Below are 25,871 nucleotides of genomic sequence, written 5' to 3'. Positions count from 1 at the left end.
GCGGTTATTTTTAGACCGCGCGACATTGTGCTGATTGCGTCGTATTCGCCTTTACTCAGAGAGCGACTTATCTGACGTCCCGAGCGAGAGGGAGTTTTGAGGTTTTCCTGATGCGATTTCGGTCTGCACAGGATTCCGGTAATTTCCGCATACTAGACAGGTGACGATCGGAAGTAGTTTGAGAGTTGTTGCGACTGAGACAGGGCGTCACGGAGTTTTCTTCAAGCGCCACCATCACTATGATAACACTTGTTTCACACTAAGCGTTAACCATTGCCCATATATTGTAAAGGGGGCAAAAAGGGGACGCATCTTGACACGGGGCAGGCACCACCAGTGCGCATGCATTTGTGCGAAATTATTTTATAAAATGAGTCCTCATTTTTATTCACACACTTCCGGCGTAGCTGATGCTAAAGCTTAGCATTGCAGGATACAAAAACACTTCTGCTAGTCTAGGTGCCATTAAAATATTAGAAAAGCATGGGAGCAACTGCAGAATACCCGTCCACAAAAAGTTAACAATGAGACTTCACACCTCGATTTCTATAGAACGAGACAGTAAATACAAGGAAAATGCAAATAAGTGGACGGGTATTCTGCATTTTAGCCGATGCATGTTTATCTGTGACATATGATATACGTGATAGCAAAACTGCAGGTTTTTTCAGTTGACTTATCATCTAACCTCCCCGGGCATGCTTGATTTTTATGATCCTTCGGCAGGTTTTTGTCTTGTCTCCATTTGCCGATTGTTATTTACACTGCTCTTCCAGTTAAATCTACCGAGGTTTTAGTACAGTGTCTCTAAACCTCACAGTTCGTTTGTAAGCGGCTCAGATGGTTTCATCCCGCGACGATTATTTCCTCCCTTGACCGATTGGTTCAAAGTCGAACCCGCCCCTGTCCCGAACACGGAATTCTTTATTCTCTTTGGATTACGAGCTTGCCGAAATGTGGTTCACAGACAGGTTATTAGCGAGGCATAACCTCCCTTGATTGCTTTACATTTATTGCCTTTTATCATAACCCAAAGGTGACGCAATTCCAGCGTAACGCACTCACGGAGTCACGCATGCTAATCACATACATGTAATTATTGTTTCGGTGAATGTGCTATGTTGTGTTGACGCAGTATGTAACTCTGGTTTAATCGCTGAATGGGAGTCATGGCTGGCGCTCGGCCAAGAGTGTCTAAATGACTATTTCCGGCGTGATTTTTGCAAGCGAAGAAGAAAGCGCTGTATTCTCAAGCATTGTGCTTACTTAAGCATAAGCCTTTTCAGCTTGATACGATTCTGTGTTAATTTATTGCCAGATCAAAGTTTCTTTATTCTTTCCTTGGGGTCCTAACAACTTTTCGGGAATGTTACTAGAAATGTTACCCGTGTAAAAAAAACATACTATTTATTTTTCTACTCTACTCTCCGTGTAAGGCCTTGGTTTAGTGAGGGTCCTCTGTGGAAAATGCTAAGGGTTTTTTCTCGTCACACCTCTAAAAGCATAGTCCTTCGATAGCAAATGTCTTACAAGCGTTAGTAAAAAAGGTTGTTATCTGCGCCTCAACGCGCTAATAAAACGTAAATAAAACGTAACTATACAAACACACATATCTATAAACATATTTATCCTAGAGCATATATGGAAATCGCGAGACCCCGACATCACGTTGGCCATAACAAAACATGAACACTTGTTTCTCTTCCGCATGTCGAAGTGTTTTGTTTTTGTAAATATCTGATGTATTTTTAAAGCGCTTCCTGTATCGCTAGAGCTTTTTATGCGTTTTCATTTGTGAAGGTATTTTTATCTCGAAGTTGTTTTTACTTAGGTTACGTTACTGTTGTTGTTCTTCTCTTTATTTGCACATGTTTGAATCCGCTATCTTCCAAAATATAAAATAGATTGTAAGAGCCAATTTCTCTGAAATTCCTCGTTTTCCAAGAAAGCATATAAAATTGGTATGGGCTTATAGCTTAGTCCTAGGCGTCCTTACCGGTTTTCCTGTGTTTAGCCTAGTCCCAGGTGTCCTTACCCGGGTTTTCTGTGTTTACCCCGGTCCAAGGCGCTCTTACCGGGCTTCCTGTGTTCTGTCTACTCCTAGGCGCTCTTACCGGGCTTCCTGTGTTCTGTCTAGTCCTAGGCGCTCTCACCGGGCTTCCTGTGTTCTGTCTAGTACTAGGCGTTTTTACCGGGCTTCCTGTGCTCTGTCTGGTCCTAGGCCTTCTTTCCGAGCTTTCTGTTTGCCGTTCTTACCGGGCTTTCTGTGCTCGTAAATGAGCTGTGAGGCAGCGTTTGGCGTGGAACGAGATACAATTCGTACCAGTAAAAGAAAATCCGGGTAAGAACGCCTGGTGGAATGCCTTCGTAGCCTGCACAAGTGAACCTGTTATTAAAAGTGGGATATCGTCAGTTAATCGCCTCTTCATTTCTAGGGTCGTTGCCGTGTGTCATCCAACGTTGAAATCTTATTGACGTCGGCCAAGATTAAAGCAGCTGCCTAACCATAGACCTGTCTATTTTCATTATCCACGAACTCAAGAAGTTTTTTTTGGGCTCTGATTCTACGAGCTTGTATTCCTGGAACAAGCGGATAAGCGGAGAAAATTACTGTTGGACTTCCTGTAAGGAAATCCATCAGCTTCAATGGAATCTTGCCCTTCCCAAATATCACCTTTCCCTAAATAAATCTATTCCGAATGGCAACGAGTCCTCCCGAATAGCACCATGCTTATTCCGAGTGGTAACAAGTGCTACCGAATAGCGCCGAGATTATTCCAGATGGTTCCGAGTCCTCTCCAATTACATTGAGTTCATTCCGAATGGTTCCGAGTCCTCTGAAATAGCATTGAGATCATTCCAAATGGTCCTGAGTCCCCTCAAATAGCATTGAGTTCATTCCGGATGGTTCCCAGTCCTTTTAACCTGACTTCATTTCGAGTCGTAACCAGTCCTTCTCGATTAGCACAGAACTCATTCCGAGTTGTCCAGAGTCCTCTTTAATAGAACCGGTCTTATTCCGGGTAGTGCCGAGTTTCCACGGCTTGTTAAGGACGCGAGCTAGGCAAATTCCATATACAATATCTAGACCCCTTACTAGTGCCATAGGTCGGTAAAGATTTACCTCCCTCAATCGCCACTGGACAACTGCCCATACTATAAACACATTTCTGTTTCAATATAAATTCCTTCTTTTTAGAGTGATTTTACAGTGTAAACAACATCACAACCAAAACTTGTCGCTCTATCGAGGGTAGCACGTATGATAGTTAAGATATGTGATTATAATCGGTCTAAGGTGAAGGGAAGTTGGTGTTCATATTTCTTTAAGGTCGTTGTGGCAGGAAAGTACTAAGCGTTTATTACCTTTGATACTTTTTTTATTGCAGCAGTCTTGATACCCTCAATCAGTATTTTTTCTAACAATAACAAAGTAGCTTTCATCTTATGATCTTATGATTATGACTTTGCCACACACCCTATCCCAAGGGATCCAGGGAAAAGGAGCCTTTGGGGAGAGCGTGAGTTAAAGAGCCCTTGTCAGCCACAACATTCTTATTGTTTTCATTTGATATTGGAAAACAAATTATCTGATCAAATCATCATCTGATTATAGCTCATTTACCAAATCGAAAGTATAGCCAGGATGACAAAATGGCTGCTGAATCTCAGAGGCTTTACCCTGGGTCCTAGGGGCGGTTGTGTCTCTATTTTTAACACCACATGTTCTCTTATCAGTGATCGATCCACCATCGCCGGTCTACCACTGCCCATCCATGAAGGTCTGCGCGTTCTCAAAAAGGTCAGATGCGCCTTATGTATTCTGGATACCTGAGTACCTATACGTATAATTATGATAAAAATAAGCGTGCTTTTACAATGCGACGCGCGCTAGCGTGGCCACCTTGACCGGTTTTGTGAATACAGAGCCATCTAAAACCAATGAGGAGAAACGTGAGAAACGAGAAACGTGTTATATCATCGACAAGAGCCTCACTAGCCTAACGATGTGGTGAAGTAAATGCTAGAGTGCACATCAGAGCACGACGGAGTCTTCATGGTGGAACAGTAAATGCAAGAGAGTACATCAGAGCAGGACGGAGTCTTCATGGTGGAACAGTAAATGCTAGAGTGCACATCAGAGCACGACGGAGTCTTCATGGTGGAACAGTAAATGCAAGAGAGTACATCAGAGCAGGACGGAATCCTCATAGCGTAACAGTAAATGCTAGAGTGCACATCAGAGCACGACGGAGTCTTCATGGTGTAACAGTAAATGCAAGAGAGTACATCAGAGCACGGAATCCTCATAGCTTAAAAGTTCGTGTCAATCAATACATTGATTCTCAGTTTCTATTTGGCAAACTTTCGTATACCTTTGTCTCGGTGGCCACGGTAGCGCGCATGGCATTGTAATACGTTGTCTCGGTGATCACGGTATCTCGCATGGCATTGTAATACGTTGTCTCGGTGGTCACGGTATCTCGCATGGCATTGTAATACGTTGTCTCGGTGGCCACGGTAGCGCGCATGGCATTGTAATATGTTGTCTCGGTGGCCACGGTATCACGCATGGCATTGTAATACGTTGTCTCGGTGGCCACGGTAGCGCGCATGGCATTGTAATACGTTGTCTCGGTGGTCACGGTAGCGCGCATGGCATTGTAATACGTTGTCTCGGTGGTCACGGTAGCGCGCATGGCATTGTAATACGTTGTCTCTGTGGCCACGGTAGCGCGCATGGCATTGTAATACGTTGTCTCGGTGGTCACGGTAGCGCGCATGGCATTGTAATACGTTGTCTCTGTGGCCACGGTAGCGCGCGTCGCATTGTAATACTTTGTCTCTGTGACCACGGTAGCGCAAGTTGCATTGTAATACCTTTGCCTCAGTGGTCACGGTATCGCGCCTCAAACCATTAGTGTATCTGCTGATTACATACTCTGCCCCACCCCACAGCATATGTACACATCCTTATCCGAGATGCAGATCCGTGAAGAAGAGGAAGCGACAGAGAAACCGTTCACCAAGGTAAAGTGTGCTTAGTCATGTTAAAAACCGTCAAATAGACTACAGTATTTATTTCCTACCCTCGCCATAATTCTTGTTGATCGTGCTTGGCTCGTATCTTGTTTCAGGGCTCGGTGACATTACCAAACAACCCAACGGAAATGCTATATCAGGCTCTACTGCCAAATCTTCCTCAGTACATGGTGAGCACTGTGTAACATGGGATTTATGGCTCAACATCTAACTGATTACAGTTTAATTTTTCTGACAGCCATATCCTAAATAACCAAAAACACGCCATCCGTAGAACATTCCGAAATTACCATAGTGAAGCTGGCAGGCAACTCAGCAGGCAACTCGGTGAAGTTAGCAGGCAACTCAAATGTGATGATTTGTGTAATATCTCGGCAGGTATATGGCCGATTGTCACGAAATTTTGACACGATTGTACAAAAAGTACAACAAACATATTCATGCATGTATGATATCAAATATTATTAATCACGTGACTGTGTGACGTTGAACGTTCCAGCAGGCAAGTCGTTACATCACAATTGTCGCGATAACTACGTCCCCTTTTTACCGATAGTCATCAAACTTTAACCTAAGTGTACAAATGTAATAACGAAGACAACGCCGTATTAGTTATTCTCATGACGTCATCAATCACGTGACCGTGGGAAAAAACATTTTCTCGAGTTCCTATTGAGAAAACATTACGAAACTTTCGAAATATGACAAATAGCACATGGGATTTTACAATCATGAACTTTTAAAATATGACGTCATCAATCACGTGACCGTGGGAAAAAAAGTCGATATCTAGAGTTCTGACTGAAATAACATTGCAAAACTTTCGAAATACGACAAATTATGTATGTCGTTATTAAAGCCTAACTTTTTTGGAATGTTTTCGTGATTTACTTTTATAAAAACTTTTAGCAGGCAACTTGACAGTACAGCAGGTAACTCGTGATGCACTGGGAATATCGTATTCGTCGTTGTTAAATGTTCACTTTTTGGTATTTATACGTGATTTACTTTAATAAAAACATATAGCAGGCAACTCGACAGTACAGCAGGTAACTCGTTATGCGCTGGGAATATCGTATTCGTCGTCATTCAAGCTTCATTTTTTCGTATTTGTACATGATTTACTTTAATAAAAACATATAGCAGGCAACTCGACAGTACAGCAGGTAACTCGTTATGCGCTGGGAATATCGTATTCGTCGTTGTTAAATGTTCACTTTTTAGTATTTATACGTGATTTACTTTAATAAAAACATATAGCAGGCAACTCGACAGTACAGCAGGTAACTCGTTATGCGCTTTGAATATCGTATTCGTTGTTGTTAAATGTTCACTTTTTGGTAATTATACGTGATTTACTTTAATAAAAACATAGAGCAGGCAACTCGGCAGTACAGCAGGTAACTCGTTATGCGCTTGGAATATCGTATTCGTCGTCATTCAAGCTTCACTTTTTTGGAATTTGTACGTGATTTACTTTAATAAAAACATATAGCAGGCAACTCGACAGTGCAGCAGGTAACTCGTTATGCGCTGGGAATATCGTATTCATCGTCATTCAAGCTTCACTTTTTTGGAATTTGTACGTGATTTACTTTAATAAAAACATATAGCAGGCAACTCGATAGTACAGCAGGTAACTCGTTATGCACTGGGAATATCGCATTCGTCGTTATTAAAGCTTCACTTTTTCGTGTTTGTACATGATTTACTTTAATAAAAACATATAGCAGGCAACTCGACAGTACAGCAGGTAACTCGTTATGCGCTGGGAATATCGTATTCGTCGTCATTCAAGCTTCACTTTTTTGGAATTTGTACGTGATTTACTTTAATAAAAACATATAGCAGGCAACTCGACAGTACAGCAGATAACTCGTTATGCGCTGGGAATATCGTATTCGTCGTCATTCAAGCTTCACTTTTTGGTAATTGTGCGTGATTTACTTTAATAAAAACATATAGCAGGCAACTCGACAGTACAGCAGGTAACTCGTTATGAACTGGGAATATCGTATTCGTCGTTGTTAAATGTTCACTTTTTGGTACTTATACGTGATTTACTTTAATAAAAACATATAGCAGGCAACTCGACAGTACAGCAGGTAACTCGTGATGCACTGGGAATATTGTATTCTTCATTGTTTAAGCTTCACTTTTTAAGCATTTCTAAGTGATTTACTCTGATAAAAACATGTAGCAGGCAACTCGACAGTACAGCAGGTAACTCGTTATGCACTGGGAATATTGTATTCTTCATTGTTAAATGTTCACTTTTTGGCATTTGCAAGTGATTTACTTTATTAGAAACATATAGCAGGCAACTCGACAGTACAGTTCAATGCTCACTTTGTAGTATTTGTAAGTGATTTTCTCTAATACACAGGGCCGTAGCAAGAGGTGGGGCACTTGGGGCAAGTGACCCCCCTAATATTTTCAAAAATTATAAGGAAATAATCAGGAGGGGCGTGTCTGTGTCCCCAAATATTTTCCTAATGTTTCTGTATTGAGCCCCCCCAATTTTGATGAACATTGTATTATTTGTCTTTGCTATAGCTTTCTTTCTATTGTATTTGCACAATTTTAACATTAGTAGATATAGCGGACATAGTACAGTGTTGCTGTATTATATCTACTTTCAAATATGATTAGGGGGTTTGGTATTCTTATCATACTGGTGTTTTAAAATTTGAAAATAAGGAGTAATATAGTATATGTTTTTATCAGAGTGTATCACCTACAAATGCCAATAAAGTGAACATTTCATAACAATGAATGCGGTATTCCAAGTGCATAACGAGTTACCTGCTGTACTGTCGAGTTGCCTGCTATATGTTTTTATTAAAGTAAATCATGTACAAATACGAAAAAGTGAAGCTTGAATGACGACGAATACGATATTCCAAGCGCATAACGAGTTACCTGCTGTACTGCCGAGTTGCCTGCTCTATGTTTTTATTAAAGTAAATCACGTATAATTACCAAAAAGTGAACATTTAACAACAACGAATACGATATTCAAAGCGCATAACGAGTTACCTGCTGTACTGTCGAGTTGCCTGCTATATGTTTTTATTAAAGTAAATCACGTACAAATTCCAAAAAAGTGAAGCTTGAATGACGACGAATACGATATTCAAAGCGCATAACGAGTTACCTGCTGTACTGTCGAGTTGCCTGCTATATGTTTTTATTAAAGTAAATCACGTATAAATACCAAAAAGTGAACATTTAACAACGTTGAATACGATATTCAAAGCGCATAACGAGTTACCTGCTGTACTGTCGAGTTGCCTGCTATATGTTTTTATTAAAGTGAATCACGTATAAATACCAAAAAGTGAACATTTAACAACGACGAATACGATATTCAAAGCGCATAACGAGTTACCTGCTGTACTGTTGAGTTGCCTGCTATATGTTTTTATTAAAGTGAATCACGTACAAATTCCAAAAAAGTGAAGCTTGAATGACGACGAATACGATATTCCCAGTGCATAACGAGTTACCTGCTGTACTGTCGAGTTGCCTGCTATATGTTTTTATTAAAGTAAATCATGTACAAATACGAAAAAGTGAAGCTTCAATAACGACGAATACGATATTCCCAGTGCATAACGAGTCACCTGCTGTACTGTCGAGTTGCCTGCTATATGTTTTTATTAAAGTAAATCACGTACAAATTCAAAAAAAGTGAAGCTTGAATGACGACGAATACGATATTCCCAGCGCATAACGAGTTACCTGCTGTACTGTCGAGTTGCCTGCTATATGTTTTTATTAAAGTAAATCATGTACAAATACGAAAAAGTGAAGCTCCAATAACGACGGATACGATATTCAAAGCGCATAACGAGTTACCTGCTGTACTGTCGAGATTCCTGCTATATGTTTTTATTAAAGTAAATCACGTACAAATTCCAAAAAAGTGAAGCTTGAATGACGACGAATACGATATTCCCAGTGCATAACGAGTTACCTGCTGTACTGTCGAGTTGCCTGCTATATGTTTTTATTAAAGTAAATCACGTACAAATTCCAAAAAAGTGAAGCTTGAATGACGATGAATACGATATTCCCAGCGCATAACGAGTTAGCTGCTGTACTATTGAGTTGCCTGCTATATGTTTTTATTAAAGTAAATCACGTATAAATGCCAAAAAGTGAAGCTGTAACAACAACGAATACAATATTCCCAGTGTATAACGAGTTACCTGCTGTACTGTCGAGTTGCCTGTTATATGTTTTTGTTCGAAAATTACGTACAAATGCCAAAAAGTGAACATTTAAATCTGGTATTTGTACCGAGGCGGCTGTGTGGGGTTATAAAATGTATGGTGATAGACGTTAGTGCGTGGGTTAAAGTGTGCAATTATGGCTATTATATATGGTGTATTGCATTGGGGATGTTAGTTAAGAGTTGTGCCTATAAATGAAATGTAGAAAACGGGCTTGGAGTTAGGGCAGAACAGTGTATTTGACCTTGGAACGAGGGTGATAATTACCTGTTGATAATTTCCTGTGAGTGTAATGTGAGCTTGTGAAAAATCAAGTCAATAACAAGACCGGTGAGGAATAATATCTGAAAGCGTGCAGATAGGGGACAAATCAATGATGGCAAATAGAAGATAGATAGTGGTTATATAAGTATTGGACAGTTGGCTCCTTGAGTATGGGTTTTTATATTGTGTCGTGTAGAGAGAGAGTTTGTTAGGATTCGCGCTCTAGGTTAGTGACTGATAATCGATGAGCTTAAGCGATGGCCCATATCGAGCGAAAATAATACGCGTAGATACGGCAGAGAAACGGTAGGAATTACAGTGCAGGTTAAGATGTGTAAATCACGTGCAAGTGCCAAAAGTGAACATTTAACAACGACGAATACGATATTTCCAGTATATGTTTCTATTCGAGTTAATCACTTACAAATGCCAAAAAAGTGAAGATTTAATAACGACAAATACGATATTCCCAGTGCATCACGAGTTACCTGCTGTACTGTCAAGTTGCCTGCTATATGTTTTTATAAAAGTAAATCACGAAAACATTCAAAAAAAGTTAGGCTTTAATAACGACATACATAATTTGTCGTACTTCGATTTCACTGTTATTTCAGTCAGAACTCTAGATATCGATTTTTTTTCCCACGGTCACGTGATTGATGGCGTCATATTTTAAAAGTTCATGATTGTAAAATCCCATGTGCTATTTGTCATATTTCGAAAGTTTCGTAATGTTTTCTCAATAGGAACTCGAGAAAATGTTTTTTCCCACGGTCACGTGATTGATGACGTCATGAGAATAACTAATACGGCGTTGTCTTCGTTATTACATTTGTACACTTAGGTTAAAGTTTGATGACTATCGGTGAAAATGGGACGTAGTTATCGCGACAATTGTGATGTAACGACTTGCCTGCTGGAACGTTCAACGTCACACAGTCACGTGATTAATAATATTTGATATCATACATGCATGAATATGTTTGTTGTACTTTTTGTACAATCGTGTCAAAATTTCGTGACAATCGGCCATATACCTGCCGAGATATTACACAAATCATCACATTTGAGTTGCCTGCTAACTTCACCGAGTTGCCTGCTGAGTTGCCTGCCAGCTTCACTATGGTTCCGAAATTTAGCAATAAACATTTTTCTTTTTCATCTTTGTTTTTGTTAGTTTCCTTTGATCCATTGTTGTTTTATTTATGAACGAATTTATAGTAACTATGTCTCGGCCAGAAGCCCTAATGAGTACTGAATAAGTTAGATTCTCTTGACCTTACATGTATTTTGAAATCTCGTTTGCTGCTCTGTGCAGATTGCTCTGCTGAAGATACTTCTTGCGGCTGCTCCCACGGCCAAAGCCAAGACAGACTCGATTAACATCTTGGCCGATGTCCTCCCCGAAAACATGCCGTACGTACAAACCATTAATACACAGGAAAGAAGATTTAAAGGAGGTTTGGTGGGAAGTCTTTTCGTAGTGCAGTATTGAATTCGGGGATGATTCATTTGTTTAATATTGTCAGTTTTGTGTGCAATGTCGTGCAATTATTAATCTTGTTTATGTGTATTGTAACGGTTTAACGATCTGCGTCGAGATATAGACAGTTTCCTGTGTGAGGTAGTATTGATTGTAATAAAGTGATATGGTTGCGGTGTAAATTGTAGTGTCACGTCGTGTTCTACGGCCTTTGAAAATGATTGTGTTATACTGTTGAGGTACATGTGTGTTGTGCAGTGGTACACGTTGTAAAGCGTGGCTGATCTCATTGGATCAGTAGTGTAGAATATATAGTCATCACCCTAATGGTTTCTTGCTGCCTTCAGATCTACAGTGTTGCACTCCATGCGACTGGGTATCGACGTAAATCGTCACAAGGTAATACACAATAACTTATACGCCATCCTCTTATCTAGTTATATTCTACGTGTTTACTATCATGTAGTTACCATATTACAGCATCATCTGCTTAAGGGTAACCTTTGTGCGCAGAGAGCGAGAACAAGCATTCATGCTCTGACGCTCATGTGTTGCACCTTTCCAGGAGGTTATCGTGAAGGCTGTGTCGGGAATGATGTTCATTCTGTTGAAGCACTTCAAGATCAATCACGTCTATCAGGTGAGCCTCTCAACAAGATGTCGCTACTTGGAGTCTATCGGGTACTACCGTATCACATCTATGAGGTGAATTTGTCATTAGAAAGACGTGATTCAATCTTGTATATTACGGCTTTAAGTACTAGCATTGAAGGCCTTATTGACCAGAGTGTTTATATTCCAGTTCGAGTTCATGAGCCAACATCTTGTGTTCGCAAACTGCATCCCACTTATCCTCAAGTTCCTCAACCAGAACGTGCTTGCCTTCATCACTGCCAAAAACACGTGAGTAATCGCTTTTCCCCACGTCATATGCTTGTGTAGCGCTTGTGTAAATCATAGCGAAGGAGACGAACGTGGACAAGGAGCATGGCAGCTGCCATTTCTTTTCTCTCATTTACCGCATGCTCCCTGCATTCGTTTTATGTCGTTATGTCATTAGTGTCGTTATGTCATTAGTGTCGTTATGTCATTAGTGTCGTTATGTCATTAGTGTCGTTATGTCACTAGTGTCGTTATGTCATTAGTGTCGTTATGTCATTAGTGTCGTTATGTCACTAGTGTCGTTATGTCATTAGTGTCGTTATGTCATTAGTGTCGTTATGTCACTTGTGTTCGCATGTTTTTAGGAATCTCATGTGTTCCCATGTTTTCAGTAATCTCATGTCTTCGCATGTTTTAGGAATCTCATGTGTTCGCATGTTTTCAGTAATCTCATGTGATCGCATGTCTTTAGGAATCTCATGTGTTCGCATGTTTTTAGGAATCTCATGTGTTCGCATGTTTTCAGTAATCTCATGTGTTCGCATGTTTTCAGTAATCTCATGTGTTCGCATGTTTTCAGTAATCTCATGTCTTCGCATGTTTTAGGAATCCCATGTGTTCGCATGTCTTCAGTAATCCCATGTGTTCCCATGTTTTCAGTAATCTCATGTCTTCGCATGTTTTCAGTAATCTCATGTCTTCGCATGTTTTAGGAATCTCATGTGTTCGCATGTTTTCAGTAATCTCATGTGATCGCATGTCTTTAGGAATCTCATGTGTTCGCATGTTTTTAGGAATCTCATGTGTTCGCATGTTTTCAGTAATCTCATGTGTTCGCATGTTATCAGTAATCTCATGTGTTCGCATGTTTTCAGTAATCTCATGTGTTCGCATGTTTTCAGGATCCCACAGTTGGACTTCCCGAGCTGTGTACTTGGGACGCCATCAGAACTCACCGCGGAGAGCCTGGTACACACTATCACTTTAAATTACCTGTCAAAACGATTTCTTGTAATGTTCACCATTCAAACGGTGATATATCGGGAGCAACATATTTTCAACCTTATCCCTTAAGCCCGGGAAATACGAGCAGCAAAACCGTACAACTTTCGAAGCCGATGTTGCGCGTTTTGCTACCGGCGCACAATTTTTTGTTGCAGTGAAAGATAAACTGGTTCTTGCTGGTGATCCGCCATCGTTTTCTCCATGACAATGATCTGTGACTCTTGGTCAACCAATCAAAAACCTAATTGCAACTACTTGACGTCACTTTGCTGCGAGACAAGTTAGTTGATGTAGTAATACGGGCTACGTCTCCGAGTTTTTTTGAAAAAGTAGAACCATCTACTTTCTGCAGCAAACTTTTTCAACTTGGAACAAAAAAATTGCTGCGACAAAAGTTGGCGCCGGTAGAGCAACGTCACAAACTATTTTTGCAGCACAACACAACTTTGCAATGACTTTTCTTTGCTAGACTCTAACACAGGTAAGAGGGATTTGTTGAAGGAAAGCTCTCCATTCTTCGTCGTCTTTAGTGGATGCCCCGATATCCGGGGTGTATATAAAGTTTCAGATAAAGTTTCAGTATTTTTGATTTAAGAAACTGGCCATTGGTAGTGGTTGATCTTTTGGTAAAACTCCACCAAAATCAATATACCTACATAACTGGATACACCTCTTTCCATTGCTGACGTCGTAACGTCACTGACATGCGTGCGTGGTTCTTACAGGAGACTGTTGATGTGGAAGGCTGCTGTTGGAGAAACATGTTCTCGTGTGTAAACCTGGTCCGTATTCTTCAGAAACTCACCAAGTGGAAACACTCGCGGACAATGGTATGACACTCCAGTAGTCAATTCGTAACATTTGAATCAATAAATCACACGCTCTTTGGCATATTTGAATCCGTGTAATTACACGCTCTTTTGCATATTTGAATGCGTACAATCACACGCTCTTTGGCATATTTGAATCCGTGCAATTACACGCTCTTTGGTATATTTGAATCTGAGCAGTCACACGCTCTTTGGTATATTTGAATCCGTGCAATCACACGCTCTTTGGCATATTTGAATCCGTGTAATTACACGCTCTTTGGCATATTTGAATCCGTGCCATTACACGCTCTTTGGCATATTTGAATCCGTGTCATTACACGCTCTTTTGCATATTTGAATGCGTACAGTCACACGCTCTTTGGCATATTTGAATCCGTGTAATTACACGCTCTTTGGTATATTTGAATCCGTGTAATTACACGCTCTTTGGCATATTTGAATCCGTGTAATTACACGCTCTTTGGTATATTTGAATCTGAGCAGTCACACGCTCTTTGGCATATTTGAATCCGTGTAATTACACGCTCTTTGGCATATTTGAATCCGTGCAATCACACGCTCTTTGGCATATTTGAATCCGTGTAATTACACGCTCTTTGGCATATTGGAATCCGTGTGATTACACGCTCTTTTGCATATTTGAATGCGTACAATCACACGCTCTTTGGCATATTTGAATCCGTGCAATTACACGCTTTTGGGTATATTTGAATCTGAGCAGTCACACGCTCTTTGGCATATTTGAATCCGTGTAATCACACGCTCTTTGGCATATTTGAATCCGTGTAATCACACGCTCTTTGGCATATTTGAATCCGTGTAATCACACGCTCTTTGGCATATTTGAATCCGTGTAATCACACGCTCTTGGGCATATTTGAATCTGAGCAGTGACACGGTTTTTTTGCATATTGGAATCCGTGAAATGGCACGCTTTTTGGCATATTTGCATCCATAGCCACACCCTCCTACCACACCCTTTGCTTGCGTGCAATGAGACTGAAAATTACGACATTTGCTCTCTTGGGTGGCTGATGAGTGAATGAGAACGACGAGCAGAGCTAAGATCCGCCAACTCTTGTGCCATTTTTTGGGAGATCTAACTGACGGTTTAGTGAAACAAGAATATTATTTCCTTTCGTCTGAATCATGATTCAGGCAAGTGCCTCGGTTTTCCTCAATACTAGTTACGACCCTGCTTCAGATTGTTTTCCCTGTTGCTCTTCCAGATGCTGGTCGTGTTCAAGTCGGCTCCCATTCTCAAGAGAGCCCTCAAGGTCAAGCATGACTTGATGCAGTTGTATGTGCTAAAGGTACAGTTCAAGGGGTCTGTGTCATCATGAATGACGGGCTCACACATGACATAATTACTCAAGGTATAAAGGGGCGGTTTAAGGGGTCGGTGCCATTATAAATGATCGTGAATGTAAGTGGATCTTTTGCGGTCAAAGAGGCGTTGGGGTCACACGTGACATGTACGTGCCCAATGTATAATTTAATGGGGAGGGGTGTGAATATGACTGGACCATCTGCAGTCCAAAATTTGTCTTAACAACCAGCCTAGGGTTTATATGAACCCATGGGCCGTGGATTATGCACTTTGACGCTGTTATTCAACGATCAGACCACCATTCACGTACTTCTAATTTCTTTGTCTTATAATCCCTCTCAATTCCTACGTAGTTACTCAAAGCACAGACCAAGTATCTCGGGCGCAACTGGCGTAAGAGTAATATGAAGACAATCTCCGCCATCTACCAGAAAGTGCGCCACAGGCTGAACGACGACTGGGCGTTCGGTAACGGTACGTATGCGTGTACTTCGCGCTTAGCTTTGGTTTGTTGAAGATGAATTTGATGTCCATTGAACAATCCACTTCCACTGGTTTTAATTGCCCTTCCTCCGGTAGATTAGTTCTGCTAGTAAAGTAGTACTAGTGGAGTAACATCACTTGGACACATGCTTTATTACACATTGTATTGTTTATAGCCTTTATCGTTCAATGTTCCTGGCATTATGGCTTATAGTGTTTCGTGTTTTGTTGGCGTTGCACAGACCTGGATGCGAGACCCTGGGATTTCCAGGCCGAGGAGTGCTCTCTTCGCACATGTGTCGACAGATTTAACAGCCGTCGCTACGGACTGGAATCCCCGGATGTTGGTGAAGACGAGGACTACAAACCAGTCGATAACAATCCGCTGAGCGTCCTCGGCCAACGAGTGGAGCTGGGCGAAGACTTCAAGCAAAACTACGAATGCTGGTTAGAAAGGGAGGTCTTCTCTGTTGATATAGACTGGGATCAGCTATGTACGTGTACATCATGATGGCTAGCTTTCCTTGAGGAAGGGGGATGGGGATGTCAAGCGAAGCTTTGAGTGCCTATCAGAAAGTGGTCTCTGTTGTATAGACTTGGCCCTGATAGCGTGTACACTCTGATGGCTAGCTCCCCTTGATTGAGGGGGTAGGGATGTTACTCAAACCCAGGGAGATTTCCCTGTTGATATAGAACTGGACCTGATGAAGTCTACATCCTGATGGCTAATTCCCCTTAAGGGGGGGGGGGGGGGGGTGGGGATGTTAAGCAAACCTTGGTGGTCTCTGTTGATATGGTCCTGAACCAGACAACGTGTTCATCCTACGGCTAACTTCCCTTGAGGGAGGGGATTGAAAGCAAATCTACGAATGCTTGTTGGACGGTGTGCGAATGTCAGACTGGTGCCGATTTGGTGTGAAACCTTTGGGATACTTTGTAAATGAACCCTGAATAAAATGGATTCAAATCACCCGAATTTGTATTTACTAATGTACTATAAGCAAATAATCGATTTGGTTTAACCCTAACGCGAAATGAAATCCTGTCCTCCCGTCTAACTTTGTTTTGAATTGTTTTGTGTGTGCACCCCTTGGAGTTTTAACGATATGCCACTTTATTGTATATCCCCTTTTCATCAACCACGCCCTTGTGCACTGTTGGCGTTATAAAGAAACAAGACTTAATAGTTACTTGAATAGAAACTTGTTGTAAAATGAAAAAGTTAATATTTGTCTTTCAGCCTCCGAATATTCTTATAAATTTGGTAAAATAAGAAAAGTTTTCTTATCTTGCAAATTTAAATGACATTCAAAACGTATAGGTTTTCAACAATAGGTTTGACAGCAATCTTTTAATTCCGCGTTCGGAATGGCGCAACCATTTCTAAAGAAAACAAAATGTAAAACAAAAACGAAACAAAAAGCTAATATTTAACTTCACATTGTGCTTGGTGAATACTGTAAACATTGGAACTGAAAAGGAAGGTGCGGCTCAACTCTCTATATCCACTATACGGGGACAAGACATGCCACTCTCAATATCCACTGTACGGAGACGGGACATGCTACTCTCTATATCCTCTATACGGGGACGGGACATGCCACTCTCTATATCCACTATACGGGGATGGGACATGCCACTCTCTATATCTACTATACGGGGACGGGACATGCCACCCTCTATATCCACTATACAGGGACGGGACGTGCCACTCTCTATATCCACTATACGGGGACGGGACATGCCGTTGGACAGGGTATGTATTTTTTTTTTTACCTTCTCTGCCCTAGGTCCTAGACAGGGTATATATTTAAAGCTTTGTAAAGACTATATGATACCCCATATATTATTTTCAAGCCTTTCCTGCTTGAAAAGGGTTCCGATTTTGTTATCACATGAATTTTCAAGAATACTGAGAAGACCTCTTATCACATAACTTGTATTCGGGTATTCCATGACCGTTTGTCATATCCGTCCTAACAGATCTCTTTATTTTTTATTGTCCCTTGTCATGGCGTCATTATGCAAATCGTTAGACTAGTAACATTTTCGGCAGCAAGTGCTGTGTATTCCCTAATCGATTCTAAAATCAATTTAAAAAAAGTTTCTTGAATGCAAGAGCTGATATAGTACACACCACCAAACCTCCATTGGGGGGCGGACACCTCAATTATATCCAAACCTCCATTGGGCGGACACCTCAATTATATCCAAACATCTGAGGATGTCCATAAATGGTTTAATGTAATTTATTTGCGTAGCATGTCTAAAACAAGTGGGGTGGGGTGGGGGGTGATGAACAGTAACAATATCCAGAAACTGGGAGTAGTACAGAATAGCAAGCTTATATGTTCCTATATTTTTTTATCAAAAACTTTAAAAGTATGAGTGGGCCATGTCAGTATTACCAAACTAACCTTCCTTTATTTACTTCATTTTATTTTCCTTTTTTATCTAAAACAACTTTTAAACATATTTTATTGGTCAGTTACCATCCTATATCATTGACGACCATGACGAAAATGCTAAATAATATTATTGGCATGGTTGCTTGACTATAGAACTCTCATGAAAACAGTCTAGTTCTTACATCCATATTGATACACTATGACAGTCAGATGAGGTTATTTCTAAGGACCTGTATACATATTTCAACTAAAATTGCCCTCTAAAAAGTGTTCCCCAAACAATTTGGATCTACAATGGACAATACATTGGAGAAAGTGGCTTTGAAAGATAGTCAATTACCACCTGAACAACTATCTTTAGTAGAGGTTTATAGGCTAGGCTATTATAATGACAAAGTTTGGGTATAGTTTTTTTTATGGAGAAACGTTAAAATTGAAGGGCATTCTAAAGAACAATTATCATACTCTGTGAAGGTTTACATTCGACCCTTGTTCTCTGGTTTTGGTAAAATTACCACTAAATCATCAAAATCACCTAGCAGTGCTGGTGATATTTTAAATATTTATATCTTGCAAGAGAGCTCAGACATTTAGTCATCTTTTTTGCTCTCTTCTCCAGTCTGGTTTAACTGACCCTGAAATAAAAATAGAAAGAACATTACTACACTTGGTGATGGTAGTGATTATGATTACAGTGATGATGGTGGTGGTGGTGATAATGATGACAGTGATGATGGTGATGGTGATAATGATGACAGTGATGATGGTGGTGGTGATGATTATGATGTCAGTGATGACCATGGTGGTGATGATTATGATGACAGTGATGACCGTGGTGGTGATGATTATGATGTGTGATGATGGTGGTGATGATTATGATTACAGTGATGATGGTGGGTGATGATGATTATGATGTGTGATGATGGTGGTGGTGATGATGATAATGTCAGTGATGATGGTGGGTGATGATTATTATGATGACAGTGATGATGGTGGTGGTGGTGATTATTATGACAGTGATGATGGTGGCGGTGATAATGATGACAGTGATGATGGTGGTGGTGATTATTATGACAGTGATGATGGTGGCGGTGATAATGATGAAAGTGATGGTGGTGGTGATGATTGTGATAATGGTGTTGGTGATGATTATGATGACAGTGATGATGGTGGGTATGATTATGATGATGGTGGTGATGATTATGATGACAGTGATTATGTTGGTGGTGATGATTATGATGACAGTGATGATGTTGTTGATGACAGTGATGATGTTGGTGATGATGATAATGATGACAGTGATGATGATTATGATGACAGTGATGGTGGTGATGATTATGATGACAGTGATGATGTTGGTGGTTATGATTATGATGACAGTGATGTTGTTGATGATTATGATGACAGTGATGATGTTGGTGGTGATGATTATGATGACACTGATGGTGGTGGTGATGATTATGACAGTGATGGGTTGTGATGATTTTGATGACAGTGTTGATGGTGCAAAATAAGATTGCTGCACTTTTTAATGATTCCGCTTTTTTTGCTTTCATGCTGAAAACAATAAATTTCACACATAATGTGCACCCATATTTTCAAGGTCACATTTTGCATAAAAAGGGTGCATTACTGGTTCGGTAATCTTGTGCTGTGACATTATTGCATTTTGTAAGCAGCCAAAGCCAAGGCAAAAACAATGAAAAGGAGTCCGGCCCCGTTCTACAGACCTGTATCTTGGAGTGCTCTTCAAGCAGTCTATCATACTCCCGGGACACGCCCTCTGCCTGCTGCTTAGAGGCAGTCAAGTCTTTCTTTGTCTTTTCCAAATCTATAGGCAACAATGGTAAACACATTTCAATATTTAAATATGCAACACTCTTTTCCCGGTCTCCTCAGATTTGGAGTTCTGCTCCCCAATTTCATAAGAGCAGTTCTGTTGCCCCTGTGATTATGGTGACAAACAAGCTAATAGGGAAAATATTTGTTGACTTTGTGTTCTTTTACCCCCTGCCCCTCTACGTAATGCTGTTTGAATACCATTATCTTTGTACTCCCTGTCACGTTATGCAGTGCTTGTTTGGATACCTCGCGTTTTCTGTTCAAGGAGCTTTTCCTTCTCCTCCAGGTCTTTCTTCAGTTGGTTCATCTCATCACTGGCAGCCTCCTCATTATCTGCTGTTTTCTCTCCTTCCAGTTTCTAGGAAATGCAGTCAATACAACCTTAGATGGGTATAATGCCGTCATTATATAATCAAAACACAACACATGAGTGTAAGGGCCCATTCACACCAGGCAAAAGTTTGTCTGTTTTACCCAATTACTGACAAAGCTAACAGATATATATCCGGCTTTGTATTATAACAAACTCTACATTTTTCTGTTTCGTCTCATAAAATACATGGGACTTGTGATGGATTTAATTTAAAAAAAGTTCCAACCTTGGTGAGTTTATCATTCTCATCCATGAGCTTCTTGCATTGATCACTTGCACCTTGAGCCTGCTTGATGCTAGCCTCGGCAGATGCCTCAGACACAGCCAAACGAGACAGGAGGGTGACTACCCGACGAAGCACACTGGTAACAGAAAAACGTTTTTTTTTAAACAAAGATAGAAAAATAAACATCTATGCAATAAATAGTAATCACATGACCAGAACATAACCCCAAACTTGAAATCATGATAACATTGCACAGTACCTATCTGCTGCAACTTTTTTTTATTCCTATCCTTTGTGCAATGTAAGAATGGGGAATCAAAATGTTTTTTGTGTCTATGAATATAGTAAAATGTATGTTGTGTGTCATAACACCTAGTACACTACTATTAGAATAATTTAATAGTGAGAATCTCAAGACTTGATTTACTAGTGACACCTGATTTACCCTATTCAGAATACATACATCAACAAAAACAGGGAGAAACCAGAGATGTAGAGGTTTCTCTGAGCTCTAAACAACTTCATGTGGAGCATGGCTTCTGCCTGAGGGTTATTCTTCAAGTCCATGTGACTGACATCAACTTTATTGTACTTGAAAATCTCTCTCAAGGAGTCTGGAAATAACAAGAAAACATGTACATTATAAGAGAGATGCTCAAATTAATCAATTTGTCCATTTTTATCTTAGGCATATTCCATCATAATTACAATGGAACACAATGAAAAACAATTGTTTTGAGTTAGCTGGTTAAAGTTTGAATATAAGGGTTTCAGTGAATACACTTTCAGAATTCAGCCCTCAAGTGTTTTGATGCATTTCTTCTGTTGCCCCCCCCCCCCCCCCCCCATCCTTCCCATCATAAATACAATTTCGTTATCCTTCATTGAGGCAGAATTCTTAGCAGCTCTCCCTTGATGGATTTTATAACAACACCTCGTCAGACACATTCAAGTTAATTTGATTAAATCACCAACATGGCAAATTACATTGTGACACCAAGACATTATCATGTTTATATTCTCTTTTTAGTGGGCAATGTGTACATTAAATTTCATTACTTCCCTGGCCAAGTTACAATGTTATTTAAAAACTGTGTTGCACCTTGGTAAATGATATCCCAGAGGGAATATTATAAATTTGTAGAAAGACTTTGGTAAATTCACAATTATTATATTGACAATAAAGAAAAAATATATCATCTAGAAAATTTGAGGACAGCTTGATGTTTTGGAATACCTTCCTTATTAGACTTACATGACATGCTATTTTGACAACAAAGTCATGATCATCAATTGGCGCATTCCTACACTAGGATCTCTTATGACTTACCACACAACAGCAAAATCATGATAATGACGAAGACATTGAAATAGAAGTTGCTGTATTCAAAGATTGTAGAAATAAAGCTGGACTTGAAGATTTTGTTCCACCTAAAAAAAAAAGAAACCAAACCTAAAAGAAAGTATTATCAGAGTCGAACTTCTTTGCCTTAGAAAATGTTATTTAGCGTTGAATGGACCAATGTGAAATGCGAGAAAAGTAATCTGCGAAATTTGCAACGTTGCACCATCCAAAAACAACAGCTGAATGAAACAAAATTCTGTTGCTCTCTTCTTTAATCACTAATATCAAACTTTCCCACTAACCTTGAAGGCGAAATAAAGGGAAGGCAAAAGAGTAAGAGTACACCAATCTCGAAGTAGAGAAAACCCGCCGCTAGCGTCCACTGAACCGTCATGTTCTTGCTTTTAACTAAGTGACAACTGGGATCTTGCAACTTTGCCTTCCTCTTTCAATCTGCGAACCCTCGATGACTCACAGCTTGGTAGCCACTCGTACAAAAACAATTCCTTACCCTCCCTAGAGAGTAAATTTTCCTACTCGTGATTCTTCGGTAAGACTTCGTCAATCCGTCGGAAGGTAAATCCTTTATGAGCTGCATCACGAGCTGCAGGTCTGTTTACATAAAGTAGGCGTCCTCCATTTCAACCCCTCGATGCTAAACTTCTCTGGGCGACTTTTACAGGCGGTTAAAGGGTCAGTCACTCTTACCCCTAAGGCGTTTAGCGGTTTGCTAGGCTTTGGAGCTTCGACTGCCCTGTTCGGGACAAGAGTAATGGCTGCCGGAGGGAAGCAAACGATACTCGACTTTGAAGTGAAAGATATTGATTGCAACGATGTCGCTTTGTCCAAGTACAAAGGGTTCGTGACCCTTATCGTTAACGTGGCCTCTCAGTGAGGGTTCACCAAGAAGAACTACACCCAGCTACAGGAACTGCACTCCAGGTAATCAAGATTATAAAGCGGAAGCAAAACTCGTGTTCAGAACGAAGAACGCAAAACGGGCATTCACACTCGACAGCCAAGCTGAAGTTGTGTTTGTCCCCTAAAAATGAATTACTTAAGTATATGCTATAAAAAGCTGATCTATGTCCCAATCTAGTAAGCTTAAGCTCAAAGTAATCATTTTTTTAGCTAAGAAATAAATAAACAACCTGCGATTGTTCACCTCGATTTTAACTAACTTATGGCAGTTTTTTCGGGAGGGTGGAGAAATTTTGATATTTGATATTTTATCAATATTAATCACAGGTACAGTAGCTCAAGCTCTGTCAATGAGTAATCTGAACCGACCAGCTCATTGACCGTTAATAGAAAGAACATATGGTGTTGTTACTATATGCAACATGTAGTGTTGTTACTATATGCAACATGTAGTGTTGTTACTATATGCAACATGTAGTGTTGTTACTATATGCAACATGTAGTGTTGTTACTATATGCAACATGTAGTGTTGTTACTATATGCAACATGTAGTGTTGTTACTATATGCAACATATGGTGTTGTTACTATATGCAACATGGTGTTGTTACTATATGCAACATGTAGTGTTGTTACTATATGCAACATGTAGTGTTGTTACTATATGCAACATGTAGTGTTGTTACTATATGCAACATGTAGTGTTGTTACTATATGCAACATGTAGTGTTGTTACTATATGCAACATGTAGTGTTGTTACTATATGCAACATGTAGTGTTGTTACTATATGCAACATGTAGTGTTGTTACTATATGCAACATGTAGTGTTGTTACTATATGCAACATATGGTGTTGTTACTATATGCAACATGGTGTTGTTACTATATGCAACATGTAGTGTTGTTACTATATGCAACATGGTGTTGTTACTATATGCAACATGTAGTGTTGTTACTATATGCAACATGGTGTTGTTACTATATGCAACATGTAGTGTTGTTACTTTATGCAACATGTAGTGTTGTTACTATATGCAACATGTAGTGTTGTTACTATATGCAACATGTAGTGTTGTTACTTTACTTTAAAGAAAGTATAGAGGGAATTTTAAATTTCACCGAACAGTGCTAAAACTACCCCAAAAGCGCTCTAAATCTCATAAACGTTGAAATAATAGATGGCTACAAGAACTACATCACGTTGGATTGAATTTATTAGATTTTTATGGAAAAATACTAGCATAAAGTAACAAATCCATATGTTCTCTCTATTAAGGTTCAAATTACTCATTGACAGAGCTTTGGCTACCTGTGTGTTAATCCAATCTTGTTTGAATTGGGCCCGTAATGATTCAAATAAGTGCCTTCCTTTAAATAACCTCCCCCCCTCCCCCACAAACCTCAAATTTTGGAATAAGCACCCCCTGCTTCTAAAAAGATCTCAACAAAGGCACCACATGCAACCAAGAATCTAGTAATCAATGAAAGCTCATGCAAGTAGCCGGGGGGGAGGGGGGGTTCAGAAAAGCCATCCACACTCGCCATGGAAGGTCTGCTCTGATGAAGGAAAATTGAGTAGCACTGCGAGCTAGGAGAAAATGGTCCAATAAATGGGAAAACAAACTTCCCCGCTCAAAATGAAGACAATATGTCATCGTTTTATAAACAATGGGCGCTTATTCAAACAAGGTATTTAAATACTCCCCCTCTTTGGGGATACTGCATACCTGTCAACCTCCAAAAATCTCATGGCTTGATAATTTTTTAGTGGGGAGGGGTGAGTATACCCCTGCAGGCATTTGCCGTATAGAAAGCTCACATGCTCAAATGCGGGAGATGTGGTGCTCCATGCGGGAGAGCGGGAGAAGAGGTCCAAAATTTTGACTCCTGCCTAATGCAGTAAAGTTGACTGCTATGCTGCTGTACAAGGAAACTTAAAACTTGAAACTTTTGGCAAGGACTAACTTCTACCAATAAAATGAACCTGTTATTGAGCTGACTATTCAAATAAAAGTGTGAATTTAGTAGGGTGCTAATCAGACAATCTCATACTATTCACTCTACAGGTATGCTGAAAATGGACTTCGCATTCTTGCCTTCCCTTGTAACCAGTTTGGAAAGCAAGAACCAGGAACAGCTGAAGAGATCAAAGAGTTTGTGAAGCAATATAATGTGGAGTTTGATATGTTTGCCAAGATTGAAGTGAATGGAAAGGGAGCCGATCCCCTATATGTGTTTCTAAAGGAGGCGAAGCATGGTACTCTGACAAATGCAATCAAGTGGAATTTTACCAAGTTCTTATGTGACAAGGAAGGTGTACCAGTTAAACGTTACTCGCCAAACACAGCCCCCCTTGACATTGAGAAAGACATTAAGGAACAGCTAGAAAAATAATTGTTTATACTTTTGATCAGAGTATAAAGTTAATTTACATGTTCAAATTTTCTTTTTGAGCTCTTCAATTCTGATAAGAATGAAATTTAAGCCTCTTCTATATGGAAAATAGAAAAGTGATTTAAGAAAGTGTTGCTTATTTCATGAGGTATAGAAACTTGTTTTCTTTATTCTAATTTATAGTTTCATAACTTAATATAACTTTCAACTATAGATATTTTCAAAGCAATTACATGCTTGGAAATCTCCCTGCATACTGTGCTATGTATGTTACTTAAGACTGCAAGAATGACATTTTAGCTCTAAACTCATATGGGAGTCAGCTGAAATTGATTGTTACTGGGTAGTGCAGACCTAGTTAATGCAGTACTTAAATAATAACTTTGTATAGTTTTGTTTTTGTGGGAAGTTGTTGAATAAAACTTTAACTATAAAATATATCAATGTCATCTGGTTACTGTTTGACATAAATATTTTGGACGTGAAATTTTCACCTAAATGAGATGAAAATGCATTTGGACAAAAATGAGTTGTGTCCACTAGATTGCATTTAATTGGAAGCTGGACAAAATTATTTGTGAATTCTTCAAAAAGCAAATTTTAACTGATAGCAAGCTTTAAAAGGTCAGAGCATGTTTACTGCTATCACATTTTAAACCCATTTTACCAGGTATTTATCCTGGGTATCATGGTAGCGCTAAAAATGTATTCATTACCAAAAAGGCAATAAAAGGTAATAAAAATCACTGTACATGCAACTGCTAATGTAGACAATGCAACTGTGTGCTAGTGCATTTATTG

At 39.7% G+C, this 25,871-nt stretch overlaps 3 protein-coding genes and 1 long non-coding RNA gene across 4 annotated transcripts in view; 3 read left to right on the top strand and 1 right to left on the bottom strand.

Annotated features, from left to right (window-relative positions):
- The window catches only part of LOC116621173 (striatin-interacting protein 1 homolog), a 29,025-nt gene extending 12,494 nt beyond the window's left edge, over positions 1-16,531 (top strand). The window contains exons 12-23 of the mRNA XM_032387175.2: positions 3,739-3,802; positions 4,960-5,031; positions 5,139-5,213; positions 10,864-10,961; positions 11,376-11,427; positions 11,594-11,668; positions 11,831-11,931; positions 12,813-12,879; positions 13,641-13,745; positions 14,978-15,061; positions 15,432-15,552; positions 15,804-16,531. Coding sequence (XP_032243066.1) covers positions 3,739-3,802; positions 4,960-5,031; positions 5,139-5,213; positions 10,864-10,961; positions 11,376-11,427; positions 11,594-11,668; positions 11,831-11,931; positions 12,813-12,879; positions 13,641-13,745; positions 14,978-15,061; positions 15,432-15,552; positions 15,804-16,072 — 1,183 coding nt within the window. The 3' untranslated portion in view covers positions 16,073-16,531. The remainder of the gene's footprint in view (positions 1-3,738; positions 3,803-4,959; positions 5,032-5,138; positions 5,214-10,863; positions 10,962-11,375; positions 11,428-11,593; positions 11,669-11,830; positions 11,932-12,812; positions 12,880-13,640; positions 13,746-14,977; positions 15,062-15,431; positions 15,553-15,803) is intronic.
- On the top strand, positions 66-2,706 carry LOC116621183. The gene is made up of 2 exons (XR_004297360.2): positions 66-138; positions 2,436-2,706. It is a non-coding gene; the product is annotated as an uncharacterized LOC116621183 (long non-coding RNA).
- A 1,452-nt stretch (positions 16,532-17,983) lies between the features above and the next one.
- On the bottom strand, positions 17,984-22,300 carry LOC116621177 (B-cell receptor-associated protein 31). The gene is made up of 7 exons (XM_032387187.2): positions 22,058-22,300; positions 21,741-21,841; positions 20,874-21,024; positions 20,411-20,546; positions 20,058-20,169; positions 19,700-19,800; positions 17,984-18,604 (listed from the first exon to the last, which is right to left on the bottom strand). Exons 1-7 carry the CDS (start codon positions 22,147-22,149, stop codon positions 18,560-18,562), a joined length of 738 nt encoding a protein of 245 aa, XP_032243078.2. The 5' UTR covers positions 22,150-22,300; the 3' UTR covers positions 17,984-18,559.
- Positions 22,301-22,407: 107 nt separating this feature from the next.
- LOC116621178 (glutathione peroxidase-like) lies at positions 22,408-25,508 on the top strand. The gene is made up of 2 exons (XM_032387188.2): positions 22,408-22,697; positions 24,743-25,508. Exons 1-2 carry the CDS (start codon positions 22,408-22,410, stop codon positions 25,068-25,070), a joined length of 618 nt encoding a protein of 205 aa, XP_032243079.2. The 3' UTR covers positions 25,071-25,508.
- Positions 25,509-25,871: the final 363 nt, after the last annotated feature.

Source organism: Nematostella vectensis, chromosome 1, assembly GCF_932526225.1.
Source record: "Nematostella vectensis chromosome 1, jaNemVect1.1, whole genome shotgun sequence".
Taxonomy (NCBI): Eukaryota; Metazoa; Cnidaria; class Anthozoa; order Actiniaria; family Edwardsiidae; genus Nematostella; species Nematostella vectensis.
This window is presented reverse-complemented; position numbering and strand designations above follow the sequence as displayed.

What these genes read in the sequence shown, in the direction of transcription:
- LOC116621177 (XM_032387187.2), bottom strand. Translation starts at nt 22,149, where the DNA reads ATGACGGTTCAGTGGACGCTAGCGGCGGGTTTTCTCTACTTCGAGATT. An exon ending in CATGATTTTGCTGTTGTGTG is followed by an intron (nt 21,025 to 21,740) that starts GTAAGTCATAAG and finishes TGTTATTTCCAG; the next exon opens with ACTCCTTGAGAGAGATTTTC. An exon ending in AGAATGATAAACTCACCAAG is followed by an intron (nt 20,170 to 20,410) that starts GTTGGAACTTTT and finishes TGCATTTCCTAG; the next exon opens with AAACTGGAAGGAGAGAAAAC.